General features: G+C 34.4%; 1 protein-coding gene across 1 annotated transcript in view; it reads right to left on the reverse strand.

Moving 5' to 3' along the window:
- GABRG1 (gamma-aminobutyric acid type A receptor subunit gamma1) overlaps positions 1-23138 on the reverse strand; it is a 77148-nt gene that overhangs the window by 42363 nt on the left and 11647 nt on the right. Inside the window, exons 2-3 of the mRNA XM_041723894.1 lie at positions 20169-20317; positions 2369-2436 (exon numbers count right to left, since the gene is read on the reverse strand). Of these exons, the coding sequence (XP_041579828.1) occupies positions 2369-2436; positions 20169-20317 (217 nt within the window). The remainder of the gene's footprint in view (positions 1-2368; positions 2437-20168; positions 20318-23138) is intronic.

Here is a 23138-nt window from a genome sequence, read left to right on the forward strand (position 1 = left end):
TAAGGAAAAACATATCTCATCATAGAATAGTGCTGTATTAGGTCTTATCAGCAACCTAAAGAAATATTATCTTATGAAGCCAATTTTATAAAGAAATAACAATTTTGCATGAAGTAAAATTTTAGCTAATTAAAAAAAATAAAGCCATTAAACTAATAAGTTAATTTTGTTTCTTACCAGTAACTTGAATTGTATGAATAGTTGGGGGTGGGGGTAATTTATCCTCTTGGTTGCTTAATTACATTCAAGTCTGCTTGCTTGATTACACTCATATTCAAAGCAATTTTGTTCATTTTATGAAAACAGAATTCTAATTTTCCTGCATTGTTTAGTTAAAATAGTCTTTTATGTAAACTGTTTCTTATTAATCCTCACTATGACAATGATTCTCTTTTAATAAACATTATCAAATATTCTATGTCTTTTTTTCTTGTATGTGCTTTAGTATCACCAGTTTTAATAGCAATTTCATTCCATTAGCTTTAAAAAAAAAAAAAACTATCACTGTCTGAGGTTATGAGTGTGTAGTTTGCCCTACCGGGAAAACTAAATCTTTAATACCATGAAACTTTTATGCAGGGAGATGATCATAGAAACCTCTCAGTAGCCATTCTCATCAAAGTATCTCTGGAATACTAATACAGCCTTGAATCCTAGTTCTCTTTATTTTAATGACCACGTTTTTTTAATGAATTCATTCAAATTAAAAACAAGAGCCCACGACAAACTATACAATTCAGAAAATGGAGACATCCATAAGCTCTAATGGGCTTATCTTCTTTAAGCATTGGTTAATTAGAAACTAAACATTGTAAGATTCTCCTAAGGAGAAAATTAGCATTTTAGTAATATATTACTTTATAGAGTCTCATATTTGCATAATGGTAAATTAATACCCACAGGTAGATAGAATGCTTTATCTTTACAGAAATCAGCTATTTGTTTAGGAATTCAATTAGGGCTGAGCCAATACTCAAAAATGTGTTGGAACTTTTTCCTTGGTTTCTTTGCTACTATTTTACCTCCATTTTCTTACCAACCTTGCTGATTCTTTTACTACTTCAGCATCATCTTTCAGATCCTTAAATGTATGTGTTCCTTAAGGTCTGATATTTACTCTTTTTTTCTTCTCTTCACTTTAAGATTGTTGTACCCATCTCTAAGAAGTTTAGCTAATTTCTGACAAATATCTGCTACAGCTCTGTCTCCTGAGAGCTCCTCATTTCAGATTCTCTCGTTCAACTTATTTCCAGGGCCAATTCATATTCATTTGCAATAAGGAGACAAAGATGTCAGTTATGGTGTGGCCAAAAAGCTGTCAGTACAGTAGTCAATGCAGGCAGCTGTGAAACTTAATGACAATCATGTGAACATCATATCAAGTAAGAGAGAGGCTGAGGCTGACAGTAATACTGCCGGAATCAGCAGACACAGGCAATTGTTAGGCATGAGGGCTATTCAGTCAGATTAAAAAAAAAAAAAAAGCGTCTATAATAAAGGGTGATCTGACTGTTGTGCTAATGAATAAATGAAGAGAGAAAAAATCAGCAAAGTTCTGAAAATTATCTTTAGACGGTGTTATGGGCTGAATAGTGTCCCCCTAAAATTCCTATGTTGAAGCCCTAAACCCCAGTACCTCAGAATATGAATTCTGGATCACCTCAGAATAGAAGACCTATTGCTCAGACTACAGCAACCTCTTAACTGGTGTCTCTAACCCTCTTTACTGGTCTTGTCCATCTTCTACACTGTTGGAAGAGTGATCTATTAAAAATATACATCCACCTATGGTGCCCAACTGATGAAAAGCTTCCAGTCATTTATTTCTCTGATCCAAGGGGATTCAATCCGTACAACACACAGCTTCCTATTACGGCTGAGAATAAGGACGTAACCTTTCTGTCAGCCTCACTTCCTTACTTGCACTTTATGTGCCAGTGTTATCAAACTATGGGAAGTTCCCCGGATCTTTTCAGGTTGTTGTGTTTCTCCATGACTCCGTACATGCCCCCAGCCCCGCCCACCCCACCAATAAGTCCACTTTTCTTCTCTATTTTCTCCTCAGTCCTTCTGGTGATCTTTTTCTAGATTTCTCCAGGGATCTACTCTCGATGGATCAAGTGATAATTTTTCATCCCCTATCATAGTTCCCACCAAGCACAGCACATTGGACTAAGAGGCTACACGTTCTTAGATATGAGATATTATTTAGTTCTAGGGCCTGAAGCTGGCACACAGTCATTTCACAGTTGCCCTGAACTCTCTCAGGATGAGCTATCAGAATTCATCACATATCCATTTTATTATTATTGAGAGATATACTCAAGAACCCTATGGCATTCAATTATTTTTAATATTCTTTACTCACCATATTTATGGGATCAACTGGTCCAATGCTGTTTACGTAAACATCAGTTTCAATTACCGTGGGCCTCACTGTAAAATATCAACACAAAGAATGGTCAAAGATCAGATCAGAGGTTGTGTTAAATCAGTCTTAGCTTTAAATAAATCTTCATAAATAATAACATTTAGCATCTAAAGAATAAAATATTTCTCATTAGGAAATGAAAAAGCACCGATAACAAAAACACATCTTTCCAGTTTATAAATCAATCATATTTGTAAAAATTAACATTTTTAACTGAAACATTTTTTTTAAGATTTTTAAAATTTTCTTTTATTTTAGAGGGAGAGAGAGCATAAGCAGGGGGAAGGGCAGAGGGAGAAGGAGAAACAGACTCTGCACTGAGCATGGAGCCTGACACAGGGCTCAATTCCAGGATCCTGAGATCATGACCAGAGTCAGATGCTTAACCAAGTCACCCAGACACTCCTAAAAACATTTTAATGTACAACCTAAAAATGTTACAAACATCTAAATCTTTCATTAAAATTAAGAAGTTAATTCAATAAAATTGCTAATTTGCTCTCTGAATTTTGATAGAATTTGAATGGATATTAGAACCTAAATATTAAGCGATCCTACTTAATGTGTTATCAGTAGTGTGCTAGTAACTGTTGAACAGCCTTGTTCCCATGGCTGGGGGTGGGGGAAGCCCTGATTTGTAACTTTTGCTGATATCCATCGGTAAATATCCCCACAGTGGCTGATTTCAGGATTCAGATGTGAAGTCACTGAATGTAGAGTTGGGATGGTATTTAATAAGCAGCTACTGTGAGCCAGTAGAAGCATGTTCCAGCAGAAAATGGGGCTTGAAGCATGATTGTGAGGATTAAAGGAGAAAATCTGTAAAGCGTCTACATTCAGGTCTGATTCTTACGAGGAGCCTCATAAATATTTGTTCTTACCTCTTTCTCCCTTGTTAACAGCATTCCTTTAGGTTGTGCATGTTGGCTCCAGAGTTAGGTGTATTTTTATCTCAATTTCACAGAGTATATTATATAGATTTCACTATGGATTTCATCTATTGTGTTTTGTACACAACCAGTTTTGTCTTCCCAGTTAGTCTTAAACGGTATATACTGTGTATCAGTATTTTATAGTCCATCAAAAGGTACAGTGCAGGTCAGCCTTTTAAATGTTTATCCAGTGACGTGATTAACGAATAACAGCAATACTTCCATATTGGATTGTGATTTTTTGTTTGCTATGAAAAATATTTTCACGTAGTTTCTTTCATTCCCCCCGTCTCACCAAATATCATATAAAAGGGTTCATTTATTGATTTAGCAAATACTTGTTGAGGAGTGAACGTAAAGGGTTCACAAAATAGACAAGAAGAAAATCAAGAAGAAAGCCTATCATATATCTCACGAGATTGATATAGAGATAGATGGAGCAAACAAAATAAAGCAGAAAAACCTCCTTGTGGATTGGAAGCTTCAATACTAAAGTGACATGTTTAGTAATATTTACCCAGGTCTCCTTTTAAATTTTTATCTAATTTCCCGTTTCTGGCCTAATATTTATCATTGTTAAAATTCAGACACAATGTTTGACTAGCAGGACACATCTCCCTCTCTAACCATAGCTGAGCCTGGCTGTCAGTCTCTATCCAGTCCCAAGTCCCCTGTCCTGAAACCATCCAACCTGGCAGATTGCCCATGCTAGCAAGACTTCAATGGAAAACTGGAGGCATTTTGAAAAATAGTGCTTATATAATTTCAAAACAATATTTAATTTTTCCCCTTGCAATTAAAAAACAAACTACACTTGGGAAAACATGGTAACATTTACATAGTTTGGTTTTCCTCAAGTAAAGATTTTATTACATGGTATATATAGTTTCTTAGCTAGAAAAATAAATGAGATTTGTCAAAAATAGTTTAGTATGCAGAAGTTCTGGTCTCTAGACCTAAATGATACATGACAATGTAATTCAATCTGCTAGCCAACAATTAGATTTCTTAAATAAAAGCAAGTCATATGATTTATAGAAGGCTTTATAATTTAACTTAGGCTGATGACTTCGGAGATGATTTGGTTTAAGTGTTTGCCATTTATTTCTGACTATGAATTGAAGCCAATAAATATCATATAATTAAGCTAGTTTTTGCTAGATTTATAGAATAGATTTTATGAAAGCCAATTAATAAAAAAACATTAGGTTTCTTAGTTCCATTTGTAAGTATATTTATTGCTAGTTATAAGCAATTAAGTGGAACGTACTAGACTTATTTAATTAGATTTTTTTTCAGTTCATCTGATAAATCAACAAACACTGAACATCTTTATTGTATGATAGTAAGGGCGAAAAATAAATGATTCTTGGGGGCATTTTTTAATAGGAAATACTTTTCACATTTATGCTATAAAAGTTTTAGATATAAGTGATCTCTCCTGGTTTCTTTTTTTAAATATTTTATTTATTTATTCATGAGAGATGCAGAGAGGTAGAGACACAGGAAGAGGGACAAGCAGACTCCCTGCGGGGAGCTCTATGAAGGACTCGATCCCAGGACCCCGGGGTCACGCCCTAAGCCGAAGGCAGACGTTCAACCACTGAGCCACCCAGACGTCCCTCTCCTGGTTTCTTGATATTAATACTTCCTTAACCAATCATGAAACAATTATATACTAGAAAAGCATTAACTCTTAATATAAGGGTGTGAGCCACACTGAAATATTTCGTGAGCAACAGAAACCAAGTTCATTTGAGATAGGCCAAAAGAATCACATTAGTGAGTACAGTGTAGAACATGGCTATTGATAAAAATATCCAATAAATAACTCCATAAATATATATTTGCAAACCATGAGCATTTTCTTAGTTATTATATTCCCTATTTTATAACTTTAGGCTGCTGCTATTTCATCTAGTTCTTTAAACTTCAGCCCCAAAACATGAGGAAAAATAATTCTGAAAGTGAACGAAAATATTTCAGATTAATTTTAAGACTCCAGCTAGAGATTATATGCTTCAAAATAGACTGTAAAGAGGAATACAACAGAAAACTGTCATCGTTCTTTAATAAAGACTCATTGCCACCTTTACTGATTCATACTCTGAACGATACTTGTGTGTGAAATCACTTATAATATAGGCTTCTTGGTAGAGTAAGTATACTTTCTTAGCTCTATGATTTTCTCAGCATAAAGTTTGTTCAATTGCAAGATTTTAGTGATATTTAAAAAAAGGAAACATCAGATTTCCATTCAAAAATTTAAAAAGAAACCAGAAGCAAATTGTCATTCCAGTCTCATTAAGTGACCTTCAGAAGTGGGCACAGATTATGTTTAATTCTTCAACATACTTGGAGATGAAAGATCACCTTTTTTTATAGACAGTATAACAATGATGGAAAAAGTGTACTACCAGAGCAAATTACATCTTTGATAGATGAAATGCAGGTGGAGAGGATACTGGATTATTTCTGCAAGGCCTCTTTCTGCACTGTGATTCTAAATACTTTGCTTTAAGTATCTCAGCAGAATATAAGATAAACTCTCAGTGGGAGTAAATATAAGAAAGAATGGACATTCCAAGCAACCTAAAGAAAATGAAGAGAAGAGTAAGAGGAAGCAAAAAAAAAAAAAAAAAAAAGAAAAAAAGAGAATTTAAAAAGAAGAAAGCAGTGAGATCAATGAAGTTTCCATACTCAGCTTCCACGTGGCTATGGCAAAACTGAAGGCAGTCAACTGTAGAAATGGGTAATCAGTTTTTAATCAGAAGATATAAAATAAAACACAATTAAAAAAAAATTTCTTCTTGTTTTCAACCATGCTCTCTTAGATGACGTTCAAATTACTCTAAAATATCTTTAGCAGATTATGTAGCTTCTGAGTCACTTTTGTATATTAATTCAGATTAATTAGTTAATTAAGTTTAATTAAAAATTAACTCAGGTTGGGATGCCTAACTGGCTCAGTCAGTTAAGTGTCTGCATTTGGCTGACACTTGGGATCACATCTCGGAATCCCAAAACAGCCCATGTCCTGGGATTGACCTTCACCTGGCTCGCTGCTCAGCAGGGGGTCTGCTTCTCCCTCTCCTTCTGCCTGCCACTCCACTTGCCTGTGCTCTCTCTCTCTCTCTCTCTCTCTCTGTGTGTGTCAAATAAGTAAATAAAATATTTTTTAAAAAAATAACTCAGGCCATTTAAAATGTTTAATCCCAGAACATATGTTTAATAGTCTTTTCTGTTGTAATAAAATAGGCATTAAAAAATAGCTCCACTGACTTAGATATTACCATTATAATACACAGACCTTGAAGGAACCATAACTAATAGGTTTTTCTTGCCCTAGAATGGACAGGAGGGGTTCTTAACCCAAAGATATCACATTTGGATCCAAATACTTCTTTCCAGGCTTTCCTAACAAAGAAATGTCAACTAACAATCACCATCTCCTTCTGCAGGTTTACATATGGATATGTAGATATTTGGATAAATACGGATGAAAAAGTACCTATGGATAAATAAGTTCTTAAGTACAGTCTAATACTTTAGCCAATAGATACCAACACAGAAGCCAGAAACGATACTAACGCAAACTTTGGTTAGAAAAAAAATGCCTACAAAAAGCACTTCAACAATTAAGTCATTTATTACATATGCTCTGAGATGAACAGACAAAATGCTACTATGCATGATACATATGCCTACTTAAATTTAAATAAAAATTAATTTATTTAAAATTAAAATGTATTCTCTTAGCCATACTAACTATATTTCAAGTATTCAGTAGCCAATAACCAATTTCAAGAACTCAATACACATATATATGACATTTTAATGTATATTTAATTATTTATTTTAATATAATATAACTTAAGTTATACATATATTTAATTAAGTATATATATTTTTAAGCATTGCAAATGTCTTCTTCGGAAAATGGAAGATGGGGCTCTCATTCTATAGTTAAACATCTCTTTAGGCAGCAGATTCAGCAACCTGTTCCTGCTCCTATATCTGATCTGGGGGAAGGGAAGCTAGAAGAAAATGATAGAATCTAAAGAAAGAGAAGCAGTGGAGCATCTGCCTACCTACACTTTAGTAGTGTGTCTTGAATATTTTAATTTCTTGTAGATATAATTCAAATCAAAGTAAATCGACAGGCTAGAAGGATCTCACTAGTTTTGTTTGTTTTTGTTGTTGTTGTTGTTGTTTTTGTTTGTTTGTTTTTTTAACCTAAGAAAGTGGTACACTGGCAGCATGTATCTTGTAGATGAAAGGAGCTAAGGTGGGTGGAAGATAGAACCATCTAGATTTTCCATGTCAAGTAAGTAAACAGTATAAAATGCTGCCTAGGAACAAACAACAAAAACTAATCCCACCCTCCTACCCATAAAAATTGTTATTTATACAACTGCCTCTCAAAGTATATCAAGGGCCAGTTGATGTGTGTTGGAAATGAAGTGAAAACTAGTAAGACAAAGGTTTCAAAGGCACCTAATTAAATGAACACAAAGACCATCTCTTCGTATCTCCTGCATGTTCCTATCATGAGGAACCTAGAAGAGTTAAACAGATGGAATAGAAGAGCAGATCACACCTCCCTTCCTCACCCCACCAAGTCCCTCTATAGTGGAACTTGTCTACTCCATGTCCTAGGAGAGTGATAGCATTAATTCTGTTCAGATATTAATTTTTTTATAAATTTATTTTTATTGGTGTTCAATTTGCCAACATATAGAATAACACCCAGTGCTCATCCCATCAAGTGCCCCCCTCAGTGCCCATCACCCAGTCACCCCCACCCCCCGCCCACTTCCCCTTCTACCACCCCTAGTTGGTTCAGATATTAATTCTTATATTAGATCAAGCTATTTGAATCACTAAAACTGCCTGGAAAGCCATAGAGTCTACCCAAAAAGATGTTAAGAAATGAAAAAAAGAAGATTCAACATAGAGTAATTGAGAAAGTTTCTCAATTCTTGAAAACTTTCTAGAATTATGCAACCTTTTAATGTTAATTTGCCATTAAGTTTAGAAGTCCTCAGTAAGTTGATTGTGTGTAAATTTTCATAGCATTAGTGAAGACTGAAGACACTAATGAAATTTTGGACAGAAAGGAATGTCTGCAAAGATCACCTCAACAAGTAAGACATTGATTATGCATACTCTGAGGTGTCAGATAAATTGCTAATATGCGTGGTATGATTAGCATGGTTCTTAGGGCATATTTAATTTACATTATTAAACAAAATGATGATGTCACAGGTGTACATGGATTTTGAAGGTCCATATCTTGCTCTGAAATAATGTACCTTAAATGCTAAATTGATGAAGTAGAACCTACACACGGAATAAAAAAGATTATACACACTGGCTTTCATTCAGCAAATATTCATTCAGCAAACAGTAAATGAAATCTTAAGTTTATGCTTCAGGCATTGTTTTAGGGATATGGTGATATCTACTTTCAGGGAACTTATTTATAAGAAGAAAACTGAGTATCAACTAATGTGAAGTATGATGAGTAAAATGGAAGTACAGATTTCTGCTTCTTATAAGTAATGGTAACAAATTACCCATCTCAATAAACATGACTGTATGATTTATATAAAATTTTTTAAAATTATTGGAAGAATCACACAGCAGCTAGCAAAATCAAGATTGAATGCAACAATTTCCTGGAAAGAATGTAAATGGAGTATTTGTAAGCTCTGCGTTATTCTGGCCACTTTTCCTGTTTGGTGCATTTGCTGTATTACTGCATAGAAATGGTGATTGAAAAAGGACAGTGTCTTAGAATTTGCATCTGTCTCATTGGGAAAAACTGGAGTTAAGGGCTGTCAAGACAGTCAAGACTTCCCTACATTAAAATGAACAACAGAGAATTTAATCAGACATTCTACATGTAATTTCCCCTCAAGGTATTTATTAATTCCTAAATTGTACATGTGTACAGTGTGATGCTAAGAAACCAAGTATAAATCAGCTGCTAACTATCTGACATAATAAGGATTTCAGCTATTTCCACCATCTCTGGGGCCATGAAGGAAAGGGATCTCTAGTATAAACCTCAGGCTGTCAGTGAGAGACTTCAAATAGTTATGTCCTGAAAAAACAAAGTTTCACAAGAAGAAATATACCACTTTGGGCCAAATGAAGGAGATTTTCCTTACTTGACTACCAAAACTGAATTAAAATCCTCTCTGGAAAGAAATAACATCATCTAAATTTCCATTATTTTTAATACACTCTACCAGCATTCAATAAAAAAAAATTAACATACAATAAATGAAACAGAGGCAAATCACCTTAAACTAAGAGATAAAATGAAAAAGAAATTTTGGGGGTGACTGGGTGGCTCAGTCGGTTTAGCGTCTTCCTTCATCTCAGCTCATGATCCCAGGGTCCTGGGATCGAGCCCCATATCAGGCTTCCTGCTCAGCGGGGAATCTGCTTCTCTCTCTGCCCTTCACTTCCCTCATGCTTTCTCTGCTTCTCTCTCAAATAAATAAATAAAATCTTTTTTTAAAAAAATAAAATTTTTAAAAAGTCACCCAAGTGATCAAGATTGTGTGATTATCAGGCTTTAAAATAATTACAGTTAATAAGTATAAGAAAATAGATTAAAATAATGCAAATTTGATAAAATTCTTAAAATACATTAAAAGTCAGATGCAAATACTACAAGTAAAAATTATTAAGAATTCTTACTACTAGTAAGAATTATAATTATAAAAGGTGTCAATAATAAAAAATAGAATGAAACACAGAAAGAAACAATGAAAATTGTATAAAAGTGTATAGATATGAGACATACTGGATGTAGAGAAAATGGCAAACATCGGCAATCGGATTCACAGAGAAATTAAGATAGAAGAAATATTGGCCAAGAACTTTCCAAAAACAATCAAAGATTCCAACAAATAGATTCAAGAAGTCCTGCCAACTCTGAAATACCAAAAACACCTTATATAAAACTGCAGAAAACCAAAGACAAAGAAAACCTAGAGAGACAAAAAAAAATAGTTTATTTTTAAAACAGGAACATTGTTGTTGAAAAGTGTTTTTCAAGAAGAAAAACATCAAGAAGAAAATGGAGTGAAGGCTTATAAAGTTTGGAAAGGAAACAGCAACTATCCTGGATTTAACATTCATTGAAAATACCATTCCAATGAAGGTAAAACAAAACTATTTTCAATAAAAACTGAATTAATTTTTTGCTTTGAGACTTACACCAAGAGAAATACTGCAAGAAGTATTTTCCTAAACGAAAGCAAATATGAAGAAAGGAAGAAGAACACATGGAGTCATTTCTTGGTAAATGTTAATTGCTTTTAAACACTTTAATTTCGGAATTCATGAGGTGCCTGAGTGGCTCCCTTGGTTAAGCATCTGCCTTCAGCTCAGGTCATGAGCACCCCGTGGGAAGCCTGCTTCTTCCTCTCCCTCTCCCTCTTCTTCTGCAGCCCCCCCCCCCCCCCCCCCGCCGATTGTGCTCTCTCGCTCAAAATAAGTAATTAAATATCTTCAAAATAAAATAATTTTGGTATTTCAAAATACAGAATAAAAATACATGGATATAATATCTAAAAAGTACTAGAGTTTCTGTGGTAAATGGCCTGAAATGTCCTTGAATTGTGTGCTTGATAAAGTTATTGGCTTATAATTAAATCCAATAAAGTAAGAATATATATTTTAATCACTAAAAATGATAAATAATTTTATACGTAGTAAGATAAGATAAAGAGAAAATAAAACTATAACTATGTGATGAATCAAATGAGGGAAAGAATAGAGGAAAAATAAAATCTGTGTAGAGCAGATTAAGCAGATTAGAAAAACAAAACAAATATACAAGCAGTAGATTTAAAATAATATATACAATAATTATCTTAAATTTATCTGCACTAACCACTTTACTTTAAAAAAAAGATTGTCATACTTAATAATAAAGGAAATGAAATCCAAATATAAAACTTCTGTTCAATAAAATGTCATAAAAACCCTAAATTTGTATATACCTAAAATAATTTCATTATGCGTAAAGCAAAAACGGAGTGAACTTAAGAGAAATACAAAAATTAATGGTTTCAGTTAGATAGTTTTTAATACAAAAACAATTTTAAAAACCCACAAAAAAGTGATATATAGATTATTTGAGCAACAAGAATAATAAACTTGATGAGAATAGTTCTTGGAGAAAATCGCTTCTCGGTCTTTTGGCTAAAATCAAGTGTTCTTGGAGAAAAATGGAATTAAGTTAGGTAATAGTAACAAAAATATATCCAGAACACAATTCAGTTTTTTAAACTAAGCATTATTACCAAGAAGTAATTATAAAGGAATAAACTGAAAGGCGAAAGCAAAGTTTAGAGAAAATTTGTATTAATCTCTTATGTCTTCCTATTCTAATATTTCCTCCAAAAATAAATAGAGTAACAAAAAGGGAAAATACAAGTGCACAAAAACTGTGGCCTCAGCATAACTTGAAGACAAAGAATGCTCAAATTCTAAAACAACTGTAAAAGATAAAACCAAAAACCACCAAGTCCTGGTTAAAAAAAAAAAAAAATCTCTCAAGCTCTTTCTCATCTCTGTTCTAATGCAATAATTTGTGGTAAGGAAAGCAGACTAAGATAAACAGGAGAAGAGAGTAAGTTACCAAAAGTAGATATAAAAAGACAACTAGAGAGAATAAGGGTGCAATTAATCTCAAATATTTTAAAATGTGTCCAATGACAGGAACAAGAACCAACAGGAAAGGGATCTACCAGTATATGTGATGTGAAAGAGCAGTCTCCAAAATAAGTAGTTTTGGGCTGGGGAAAAATGTCAAGAAAGGAAAAAAGAAGTAGGCTTTAAAAATTGAGTGATGAGCAGGAAGAGAAGCAAAGGGGGGAATTTCATGTTCCTACAAAAAAGAGAACTAATGAATTGTAAATCATACAATCCCTCCCCTAGCATTAAACAAATATGCACCACCTACAGTGCAAATTCATTTAAATTATTTAGCTTTGCTATAAGGACCTAAAGGAACATCAATGAATTAGGAATCTTAACACAAACTAGAAACATAGTAGGAAAAAAAGGAAGAGATCCATACAAACCTGTTGCAGAAATAAGAAATCAAAACCTAGGAAAAATTAATAGGGAAAATCTCTTCAAAAAATACTAACCAAAAAAAAAAAGTTGTAAGACAATAAACAGTCAAATGTATTCAACCATTTAAAGATAAGCAAAAAACTCTTGAATCAGAAATTCAGAAAATAAGTAAAGAACTGTCTTCCCCTCATCACACGCATGAAAAGAACAAGCAGGAAGAAATGACCAAAGAATTGATTGAACTTAAAAAAGAAATAGAAGGGAAAGACAAAATTATGGGGTGATCAAGAATTATTACACTAAAAAAATAATAGGCAGGGAAAAATTCAAGAAAATATAAGTGAGATAAAGAGAATTCAGAGAAAAAGTGACAATTAGAAGGCAGGCAGAGGATGATTGATTAGCATAGGTGTAACTGAAACCCATGTGAAAGAAACCTAAAACAATGGAGAGAACCAATATTCAATGCTAGAGTGGGAAGAAAGAGAAAGAAGAAAGAAAGAAAAAGAAAGAAAGAAAGAAAGAAGAAAGAAAGAAAGAAAGAAAGAAAGAAAGAAAGAAAGAAAGAAAGAAAGAAAGAAAAGGAAGGAAGGAAGGAAGGAAGGAAGGAAGGAAGGAAGGAAGGGAGGGAGGGAGGAAGGAAGAAAGAAAGAAAGAAAGAAAGAAGAAAGAAAGAAAGAAAGAAAGAAAGAAGAAAGAAAGAAAGAAAGAAAGAAGAAAGAAAGAAAGAAGAAAGAAAGAAGAAAGAAAGAAGAAAGAAAGAAAGAAAGAAAGAAAGAAGAAAGAAAGAAGAAGAAAGAAAGAAAGAAGAAAGAAAAAGAAAGAAGAAAGAAAAGAAAGAAAGAAAGAAGAAAGAAAGAAAGAAAGAAAGAAAGAAAGAAAGAAAGAAAGAAAGAAAGAAAGGACTTAAAGGACATTGGTTATCTAGAAGAAAAGTTACTCAAAAGGAACAACTGTAAGATAATTCCTAGTATGAATGTTCAACTGAAAGAAAGAAAAATTCAAAAGGCCTCCAGGAAAAAAAAGAAAAGATGAAATAAATTATGAGGCCAAAAGAATTGGTTCAGCATCAGATTTCTCTGAAATGATACACAAAGCTAGCAACTTGGAAATAGCCTGATAAATAGAAAACAGTGAAAGAAAGCCTAAGCCATATGCAGCCAATCTGTTTAAGCATCAAGTCAATGGAAAAAAGTTTTCAACATATAAAAACTTGAAAAAGCTACTAGTGTAAGACAGGACTGGTAAAACTTCAGAAAAAAATACTGATGGTAAGTATTTTACCATGTGTCAAGACAGATTAAACACTAATGATTGAAACAAGAGCCTGAAACCAATTTAAAACTTATAATTCTTGCAAAGCAAAAAATAGGTGGACTAAAAATCATAGGGCAAAGGAGAGGAAAATAGAAAAAGCTCACTGTTCTATGCATAGTAGATGAGATTTCAAGGATACCAGTGACAGCTGATAATCAGGAGCAAAAGGTTAAAAAAAAATAAAAATAAAAACAGGGACTAATGCTATGAGGGAAGTTAAAAATACAAAGGCGAACCAGAACAAAAACATAAAATTTCCAAAATACTAAACCAAAAGTATTATCAGTTAAAGTGCAAATAACCCACATCTCACACAGAAACATGGCAAATATAACTAAAATATTACGGAAGTGTTGAGAACAAACCCATCAGTCATACGCATAAATGAAGCAGAATTAATTTGCTATTAAAAGAAAAAGATCTTTTCATTTTAGCTCACAAAGCAAGACCTAATGATATGCTGCATACAGGAGGCCAGATAAAATGAAGTGATTCACAAAGGCAAAAATTAATGGGGAAGGCAAAAAGATACCAGACAAATGTAAATAATAGAAGCAACAGGAAATCATACTTTCGGTGAAGCATAATTTAAGCCAAAAAGCTTTACTTTTTTTTTTGAGATTGTATTTATTTATTCATGAGAGACACACAGAGAGGGGCAGAGACACAGGCAGAGGGAGGAGCAGGCTCCCTGTAGGAAGAGCCCAATGTGGGACTGATCCTGGGACCCTGGGGTCATGACCTAAGCCAAAGGCAGATGCTCAACCACTGAGCCCCCCAGGGGCCCCTAAATGTGACAAATAAGATCTCTTTTTTAATGTTTAAAGCCACAAGTCATTATGAAGATATTACACAAAATACTTACAAACCAAATAACAAAGCAGCTACTTTTATAAGGCAAAATCTACAAAAGAAGCAAGGAAACACGGTCAGTAACAGGCCAAAAACTTAGAGTGAAAAGAAATCATTAAATTCCCAGCTCAAAAACTAGAAATACAAGAAAAAGTAAAATGAAATTAAATACAATGAAGGCTGTAATAAAGACAAGGTAGAAATTTTGAGGAAATTAATACAAAAACTATAGAACTCATGGATCCTGGGCTTTGGCGGACATTAGCAAATTAGAGGAAAACACTATTTCAATTTTCTTGTCCAAAAAGGGGGGTAATTATATAAAATATAAAGTAAGAAATTACAAAAGCAGAAGTAAAGTTTGAAACGGGAGACATTTTTTTAAATCTTAAGAGACTACTTTGAAAACTTCTTTGCAAATAAATTTGAAAACAAAGATAAAAGGACATTTTTTTCTTAAAGAAACACAGAACAACAAAATTGATCCTGACAGAATATAAAGTATGAAAAGACCAATTTCTATAGGAAAACAAGGTGATTATTCCCAAAACGGGAGACCTGGATGGTTTTACAATGGAATTCAATCAAATCTCAAAAGCCAGTTGTCACTAAAGCTCTATAAATTGCTAGAACTGGGGGTCCCTGGGTGGCGCAGCGGTTTGGCGCCTGCCTTTGGCCCAGGGCGCGATCCTGGAGACCCGGGATCGAGTCCCACGTCAGGCTCCCGGTGCATGGAGCCTGCTTCTCCCTCTCCCTGTGTCTCTGCCCATCTCTCTCTCTGTGACTATCATAAATAAATAAATAAATAAATTTAAAAAAATAAATAAATAAATTGCTAGACCTTTGAGAATAAAGAAAAGCTCCCTATCACGAAACAAATATAAAAAGGATATCTAAAAAAGATGAAGACACGTCTCAACTATAAGGTGAAACATGAATATCATTCATGAATACCAATGCAAAATACTAAATAGTACACTAGCAAATAGAATCCAACATCTCACTAAGTATATACTATATCATGGCCAAGGGGGCTTCATTTCAGGGTGCAAATGGTTTCAATTAATATTATACACCATATTAATGGATCTACAGAGGAAAAAACATAATTCCAGAAATGCTAAAAAAGCCTTTGACAAATTTCAATTCCAATTCCTGATTCAACAATAAAATCAAGAAAATTGAGGGATAATTTATTTTTTTCCCCCCGAGGGATAATTTCTTAATGTGAATCTTTATATGCCAAAATATTAGTCATTTCTAACAAGATCTAGAAAAAGGCAAAGTTACAATTTCTACTATTGCTCACTATTACACTAGAGATATTAGTGAATGCTATTAGATAAGAGATATCAATTAGTTGCATGTGAATTGGTAAAGAAAAAAATAGGTTTGTATATATGATAGGATAGTATATATTGAAAAGTCAGACAATGCTTAACCCTAAAAAAAAAAAGTCAGTAAGCAGCAGGAGGGTAGGAGGATATAATATAAGCATTCATAAATCATTAACATTGACACACAAACCCAATAGCAGTCGAGGACATTATAGTTGAAAAAATACCCTTTACAACTGGGAAAAAATTAAATACTTAGGACTCAATTTTAAAACAACGAAAAATCTGTACGAGGAAATCTTTAAAATATTTCTGAAAACTATAAAATAAATATGAAGAGGGATGCCCAGGTGGCTCAGCGGTTGAGCACCTGCCTTCGGCCCAGGGTGTGATCCTGGAGTCCTGGGAACGAGTCCCACATGGGGCTCCCTGCAGGGAGCCTGCTTCTCTCTCTGCCTGTGTGCCTGCCTCTCTCTCTGTGTATCCCTCATGAATAAATAAAATAAAATCTTTAAAAAATAAAAATAATAAAATAAGTATAAAGAATAGGAAAGACAGCCAATGTTCCCCTATTAGATGACACAGTGTTATGAAGATGTTAGTTCTCCCAAAGTTAATTTACAAATTTAACATAATCCCAATAAACACACAAACAAGTTTTGCAGGGGTTTTTTACCGGGCTAAATTTATTGATAATAAAGCCCATATATTGTATTTTAAAATGCAAAAATAGGGCACCTGGATGGCTCTTTTGGTTAAGCATCCAGCTCTTGATTTTGGCTCAGGTTATGATCTCAGGGTCTTGAGATGGAGCTCCACCTGGAGCTTGGCCCTAGGTGGGAAACCTGCTTAAAATTCTCTCTCTCCGTCTGTCTACCCCTCTGTCTACCCCTCTGATCCCCTCTATCCCTCTCAAAATACAAAACAAAAACAAAACAAAACAAAAGAAAAAGAAAGAAACAGCAAAAGTAGCCAGAAAAACTGAAAGGAAAAACAAAACAAAATGAAAATATGAGGTGGAACTCACCTTACAAGACATTAACACAAAATGTTTCAGCCTCAATGTACTATTTATTGAATCTCTACTATTACTATAGTGTGGTGACAAATAAATAAAAAACAGATGACAGAATGGAACAGAAAGATCAGAAATAACCAAAGTTCACAAGAAAATGTAATATATGAGAAAGTGGGTGTCTCAAATAACAGAAGTAAAGATTGATTTCTTTCAGAAACGATGATGAGCCAACAGAAAAGCCATTTGGTAAAGAGAAAAATGAGATTCATACTTCATACTATACAATAAACTCCAAGTGGTCTAAGGAATCAAATATAAACAAATAAAACAATGCAAGTACTAAAAGCAGACATGGATGATTCCATTTAAAGTGGAATATAATCAGTAATACTTGAGGCAAACAGTATTAAAATAAATAAAATAGCCATTGAAGAGAATAGGAAAGATAAGAACCTAAGTAACTTTGTTGAATATTATTTGAATTATATTCTGTAAGGCTAAAGATGAAGATAACTGTACTTCAGTATTTTATTCTAGTTAATTTGTTTTCATAGACAAATGATGTTAAAGTTTTAGAACTACATTTTGTATTTGCTGCAATTTTTTTAAAAAATAAGAAAACATACTATGGGTGAATCAGAGCCAGGTACCTGACTGTTAGAAAAAAAGAAATGACAAATAAGGAAGGAGGAAATGGAACGAACTACATTGTGTTTAGTTTGGAAGCAGAACTATCAGTATGAACTCATGGTTTATGATACATTTAAAAAGGGATATTAAACTCTAGATGCCTGTGTGTTTATATAACGTATGTTTTCTACTTCTGCTCACTGAAACGGTTAAGAAGCAATAACACCCAATATTAATGAATATACCCAGTGCCCCGATCTTGAAGTCTAAATACCTTGGAGAAATGGTGAATTTTATTGTTTCGGATCAAGAAGAGTCTGGAATATCTTACTTTTTGTAAGGATGTGATCAGAAAATGATGGGGACGTAGGGAAGGACCCAGAAGCCAAAATATAGGAAGCCCCAGTGCCAAATTTATTTTGAACAACAAAATAAATAATGATAGTAATGGGTTATAAGCTACAAAATAAACATATGTGTAAGTCTGCACTGAGGATAAATGAGTAGATAAATAAATGGAGGTAAGTTATTGCTCTTCCTTAGAGCAGGATTACAATTAATATGTGTCGAATGAGTCACCTTTTGGCAAACAGCACAGGAATGCTGCTACAGAGAAGAATTGCTGGATGCTAGCTCAACAAACAAACATGTGCTAAGAAATGTTTGCATAGTTTGTCGCCCTGACAGTATCTCCTCAAAACACGTGTATTAATCCAGGAGGGGAAAAATAATAACTTTACAGTGGAGAAACCTAAAAGAAACCACACTAAACCAAGTGATTAAAATTAACAGCACCAGCAAAGAGATATACTAACATCATGTTCCTCCCGATAAAACGCACAGAAAGGGCACAACATCCCTACTGTGTTACTCTTCGCAAAAATGTGTGAACTCAGTGGAATAATGAAAATACCAGACAAACACACAGACATTCCACTGCCCGGTACTCTTTAAAGTTGTCAAGTTGATAGAACAAACAGGAAAATAGAAATTACGTTGAATTGGAGGAAAATAAGGAGACATGCGAACAAAATGCAATGTATGATCTTGGTTGGAGTTCTGAAACAGATGGAAAGACATTAGTGAGGCACCGGCCATGATTTGAATAAGGTTTGTAGATTTGTTACTAGCATTCTATCACTATTATTTTCTTGATTTAGGTAAGGTTTTCTATGGTTATGTAAAATGTTAACATTAAGGTTAAAGGGTTTATGGAAATTCCACGTATGGATACTATTTTATGAAGTCTAAGTTTTACCTTAAAATTAAATAATTAAAACAGTCTTAGAAAACACCAAATTGCATATGAGGAAATCAGATTAACATAATAAACCAAATGTTGTAAAACAATTAAATTTAAGAAAATTTAGGGGGCCCTGTGGGCAAGCTCAGTTAGTTAGTGGCTGGCCAACTCTTGGTTTCCACTCAAGTCATGATCTAAGGGTACTGGGATTGAACCCCACCACCCCCACCTTGCCCTGGCTCCCATGCTCAGGGGTAGGCTGCTTGTGGATTTTCTCTCTCTCTCCCTCCCTTTGCCCCTCCCCTTGTACACTCACTCGCTCTTTCTCTCTGTCTCTCTCTCTCTCTCTCAAATAAATAAATCTTCAAAAAAATTAAAAAGAAGAAAATTTTCAACCGAGAAAATTGACAAAGCCAAATTGATAAATTTCACAAGGCTTCTGTAGGCAAAATAAATATTCAAAGTAACTATTCCTTCTGTATACTGCTAATATAAAATTAGAAAATAAATTTTTAAAAATCCATTTACATTGGCAACAAAAATTCCAAATATATAAAATTAAATTGAGCAAAATATATTCAACTCTTCTTCACAGAAAACAATAAAAATATATATAAATAGAGAAATACATGATGTTCATGAATTTAGTATAGCAAAAATTCAATATGGCAATGATTTCAATTTCCCCATATTGACCATAGACTTAAAGCAATTTCAGTGAAAATGTTGACTGGAAAAAAGTAATGTTGACTGGTTATAATTTTTGTTTGTTTTTAATAAGTCATGGGGGGTGACTTAGAAGTTAATTATTATAAAAATTATACATAAATACAAAGCACCGAGAAAAACAAGTAGAATTACCTCTACTATAACCGGCTTATAATTAATTAAAACAGTGCTGCGCTGGCACAAAATTAGAACCCTACTTTAGCTTTCAAATATTCTCTTTTATGGAATACCTCTCAGCTTTTCTTTTTTTTTTTTTTTTTTTTCCTCTTTTTTTTTTCCTCTCAGCTTTTCAAGCCATTTTACAAAACTTTGCTGTTGAATCTTTTATTGTAACAGCTACAAAATGATTACATAAAAAAAATATAAAGTATTTATATGATATGCCTTTCCTCCCACATCAGACTATGACCAGTGCCAATTTAACAACAAGGGCCAATTTAACTAATAATCATCAAAACTAGCTGTCTCTGACATACATCAGACACTCAAGGAATATGAGCTATATGATTAAAATGACATTAGTAAATAAGATTTTCATAGTCACTGAAACCCCAAACAGATAACTCAAACTTACCTCCTATATCTGGGCGAAGTTTGTTGTCATAGCCTTGAAGCAAAGAGTTGAGAATTTGTGTTATATCTCCTTCATGAATCTTTGGTGCCAAGACCCAAGTTTTGTTCACTGTTAAATCCTCATCATCTTCGTCATCCACTTTATCAACACTAAATAATTAAAAAAAATTGATAGAAAGTTCAACCAAATTCTGTATTGAAAAACACAGCTGAAGTTTATCGTAATTCTTATCATTTTGTTGGGAAGTAGTAAGAGGAGAAAAAGCATTAATGACATTTTACATTCAGTAAGGCTCATGCTTTCTTCACATGAATCATCTTGATATAATAATACTCAAAAATTAGGAATGCAGTACAGCAAATGTAACACATAATATTGAAGAAATAAATTGAATCTTGGCCACCACAGTTGTCCTTAAAGGCTATTGGAATTAGGCACCAAAAATGTGAATGGAGGTCGAGATGTGTGCAGTACACGATCTGCACAACTGTGTGGGGTGACTCTAAACCACCACACCCAAAAATACAAAATTAAAAGGTAAATAAATACAGGAAAAGTTGTAAGAACTAGTGAGATATTTAAAAATGCATGTGTAGACAAGAAGAATAAAGGAAAAAGTATTGAACACATCTACACTTCTTCCTTCCAATTCAGAAGAACCCAGGCATCATATTCCAAGAACTTTGTCAGAGATTGTCTTGTCATCAAATCATGAATGGGTTGCTCAACTCATATGTAGAATATAAGAAATAGTGAAAGGGATTATAAGGTAAAGGAGGGGAATGGAATGGGGAAAATTAGAGAGGGAGACAAACCATGAGAGCCTCCTGACTCTGGGAAACAAAAAAAGGGTTGCAGAAGTGGAGGTGAAGGCGGATGGGGTAACTGGGTGATGGGCACTGAGGACAGCGCGTGATGGGATGAGCACTGGGGGCTATACTATATGGTGGCAAATTGAATTTAAATTTAAAAAAAAAATTAAAAAACGAATGGGTGGGATCCCTGGGTGGCGCAGCGGTTTGGCGCCTGCCTTTGGCCCGGGGCGCGATCCTGGAGACCCGGGATCGAATCCCACGTCGGGCTCCCGGTGCATGGAGCCTGCTTCTCCCTCTGCCTATGTCTCTGCTTCTCTCTCTCTCACTGTGTGCCTATCATAAATAAATAAAATTTAAAAAAAAATTTTTTTAAATAAAAAAAAATAAAAACGAATGGGTTGCTCACCTGCCACATATACAGAGAGGGGCATGACTATCAAGTTTTATGAATAGAAGTGAGACTTTAAAAATCAAGTAACACCATCACCTCTATTTTGCAAATGAGAAAACTTGGAGACGGTAGGGAATTAGCCAATGCACAAACTCACTTATTAGCAAAACTGAAAATCAAGTCCTAACTCTCCACTTAATGCTTCTCATTATACCCCCGGGTTTAGCAAGTATATGGATTCAGCTTAACTCTGCACTGTGGTAGAAAATGCAGCAAAAGGGATCCCTGGGTGGCGCAGCGGTTTGGCACCTGCCTTTGGCCCAGGGCGCGATCCTGGAGACCCGGGATCGAATCCCACATCAGGCTCCCAGTGCATGGAGCCTGCTTCTCCCTCCGCCTGTGTCTCTGCCTCTCTCTCTCTCTCTCTCTCTCTGTGACTATCATAAATAAATAAAAAATTAAAAAAAAAATTAGAAAATGCAGCAAAATAGATGTTCACCTACAGTTCATCAAAAGTAACAAACTTCTCCTTGTTACTCTTAAAGAAGGCCATCGGCAAATGAGTGTGAATATCCTGGACTAACATCCAGGTGTTACTCTACTCAGTCCTCCAGTGAAAAAGGGTCCAAAAACTAAAACACTTACGTTGGTGAAATCAGGCAAATCCAAAAGTACATCAGTTATTTCCATATGTTTCAGAGACAGGGTTCCCTCTAGCAGTAAATATGCAAATGTAATTCAATATCTTTAGTTGATTTTTCTACACTATCCATTTAGATCTCTTTTGCTTTGGGCCTAAAACATCTTAGCTACTGCAGCCCTCACCCTTTTCTCCTTTTTAAAATATTTTTTCAGGGGCCCCTGGGTGTCTCAGTCAGTTAAGCAGCCGACTCTTGATTTTGGCTCAGCTCATGATCTCCGGGTCCTGAGACAGAGCCCTGCATCACGCTCCCGGCTCAGCGGGGGAGTCTGCTTATGGATTTTCTTCCTCTCCCTCTGCCCCTCCCTCCACTTGCATGCAGTCATGTGCTCTCTCTTTCTCTCTCTCAAATAAATGAATCAATCTGTAAAATATTTTCCAGTTTTATTGAGATATAATTGACATATTATAGCATAAATGTAACGTGTACAACAGAATGATTTGAGATATATATATATATATATATATAGCAAAATTATTACCATAGCTTAGTCAACATCCACCCTCTTTATCCTTAATGAGTACAAATTAGCATTATAAATTAAAACATCACCTTTAAAATACCTTCTACCTCATTTCTTCTCAGGAGCAATTCTATTGATAGTTATTATCAACAGATAATGGTCCGGGCTTTTATTCTCAATATTTCTTCTCTCCTTCTTGTCAGAATTATACTTTTCACTCCATTGATGTCTAATTTGGTCACATGACCCGAAATGCTCCTTCCTTGCAGGAGCATGATGGGTCCCTGTTCTACTGAACTCGGATGTGGCCCTGTGTGATTCCTGTGATTCGCTTTGGCTAATGGAGCAGATGTGACACGCATCACCACCAAGAAGAAGATCTCATGTCAGCGCACAGTTCACCATATCTCTCTTGTCCTTCTGCCCAAAGACCAGCCAAACCCAGGGGCTACACCATTACTTCACTCTCAGAGTGAAGACAACACGGACAGGGCCATGTCCATCATGGCCATGTAGCCTGATAGAGAAAGAAACATTTGGTCTTGTAAGTCATTGAGATTTGGGGGTAGCTCACTACACAGTACACAACTTAAATTCTCA

Source organism: Vulpes lagopus, chromosome 12 (genome assembly GCF_018345385.1).
Source record: "Vulpes lagopus strain Blue_001 chromosome 12, ASM1834538v1, whole genome shotgun sequence".
NCBI lineage: Eukaryota > Metazoa > Chordata > Mammalia > Carnivora > Canidae > Vulpes > Vulpes lagopus.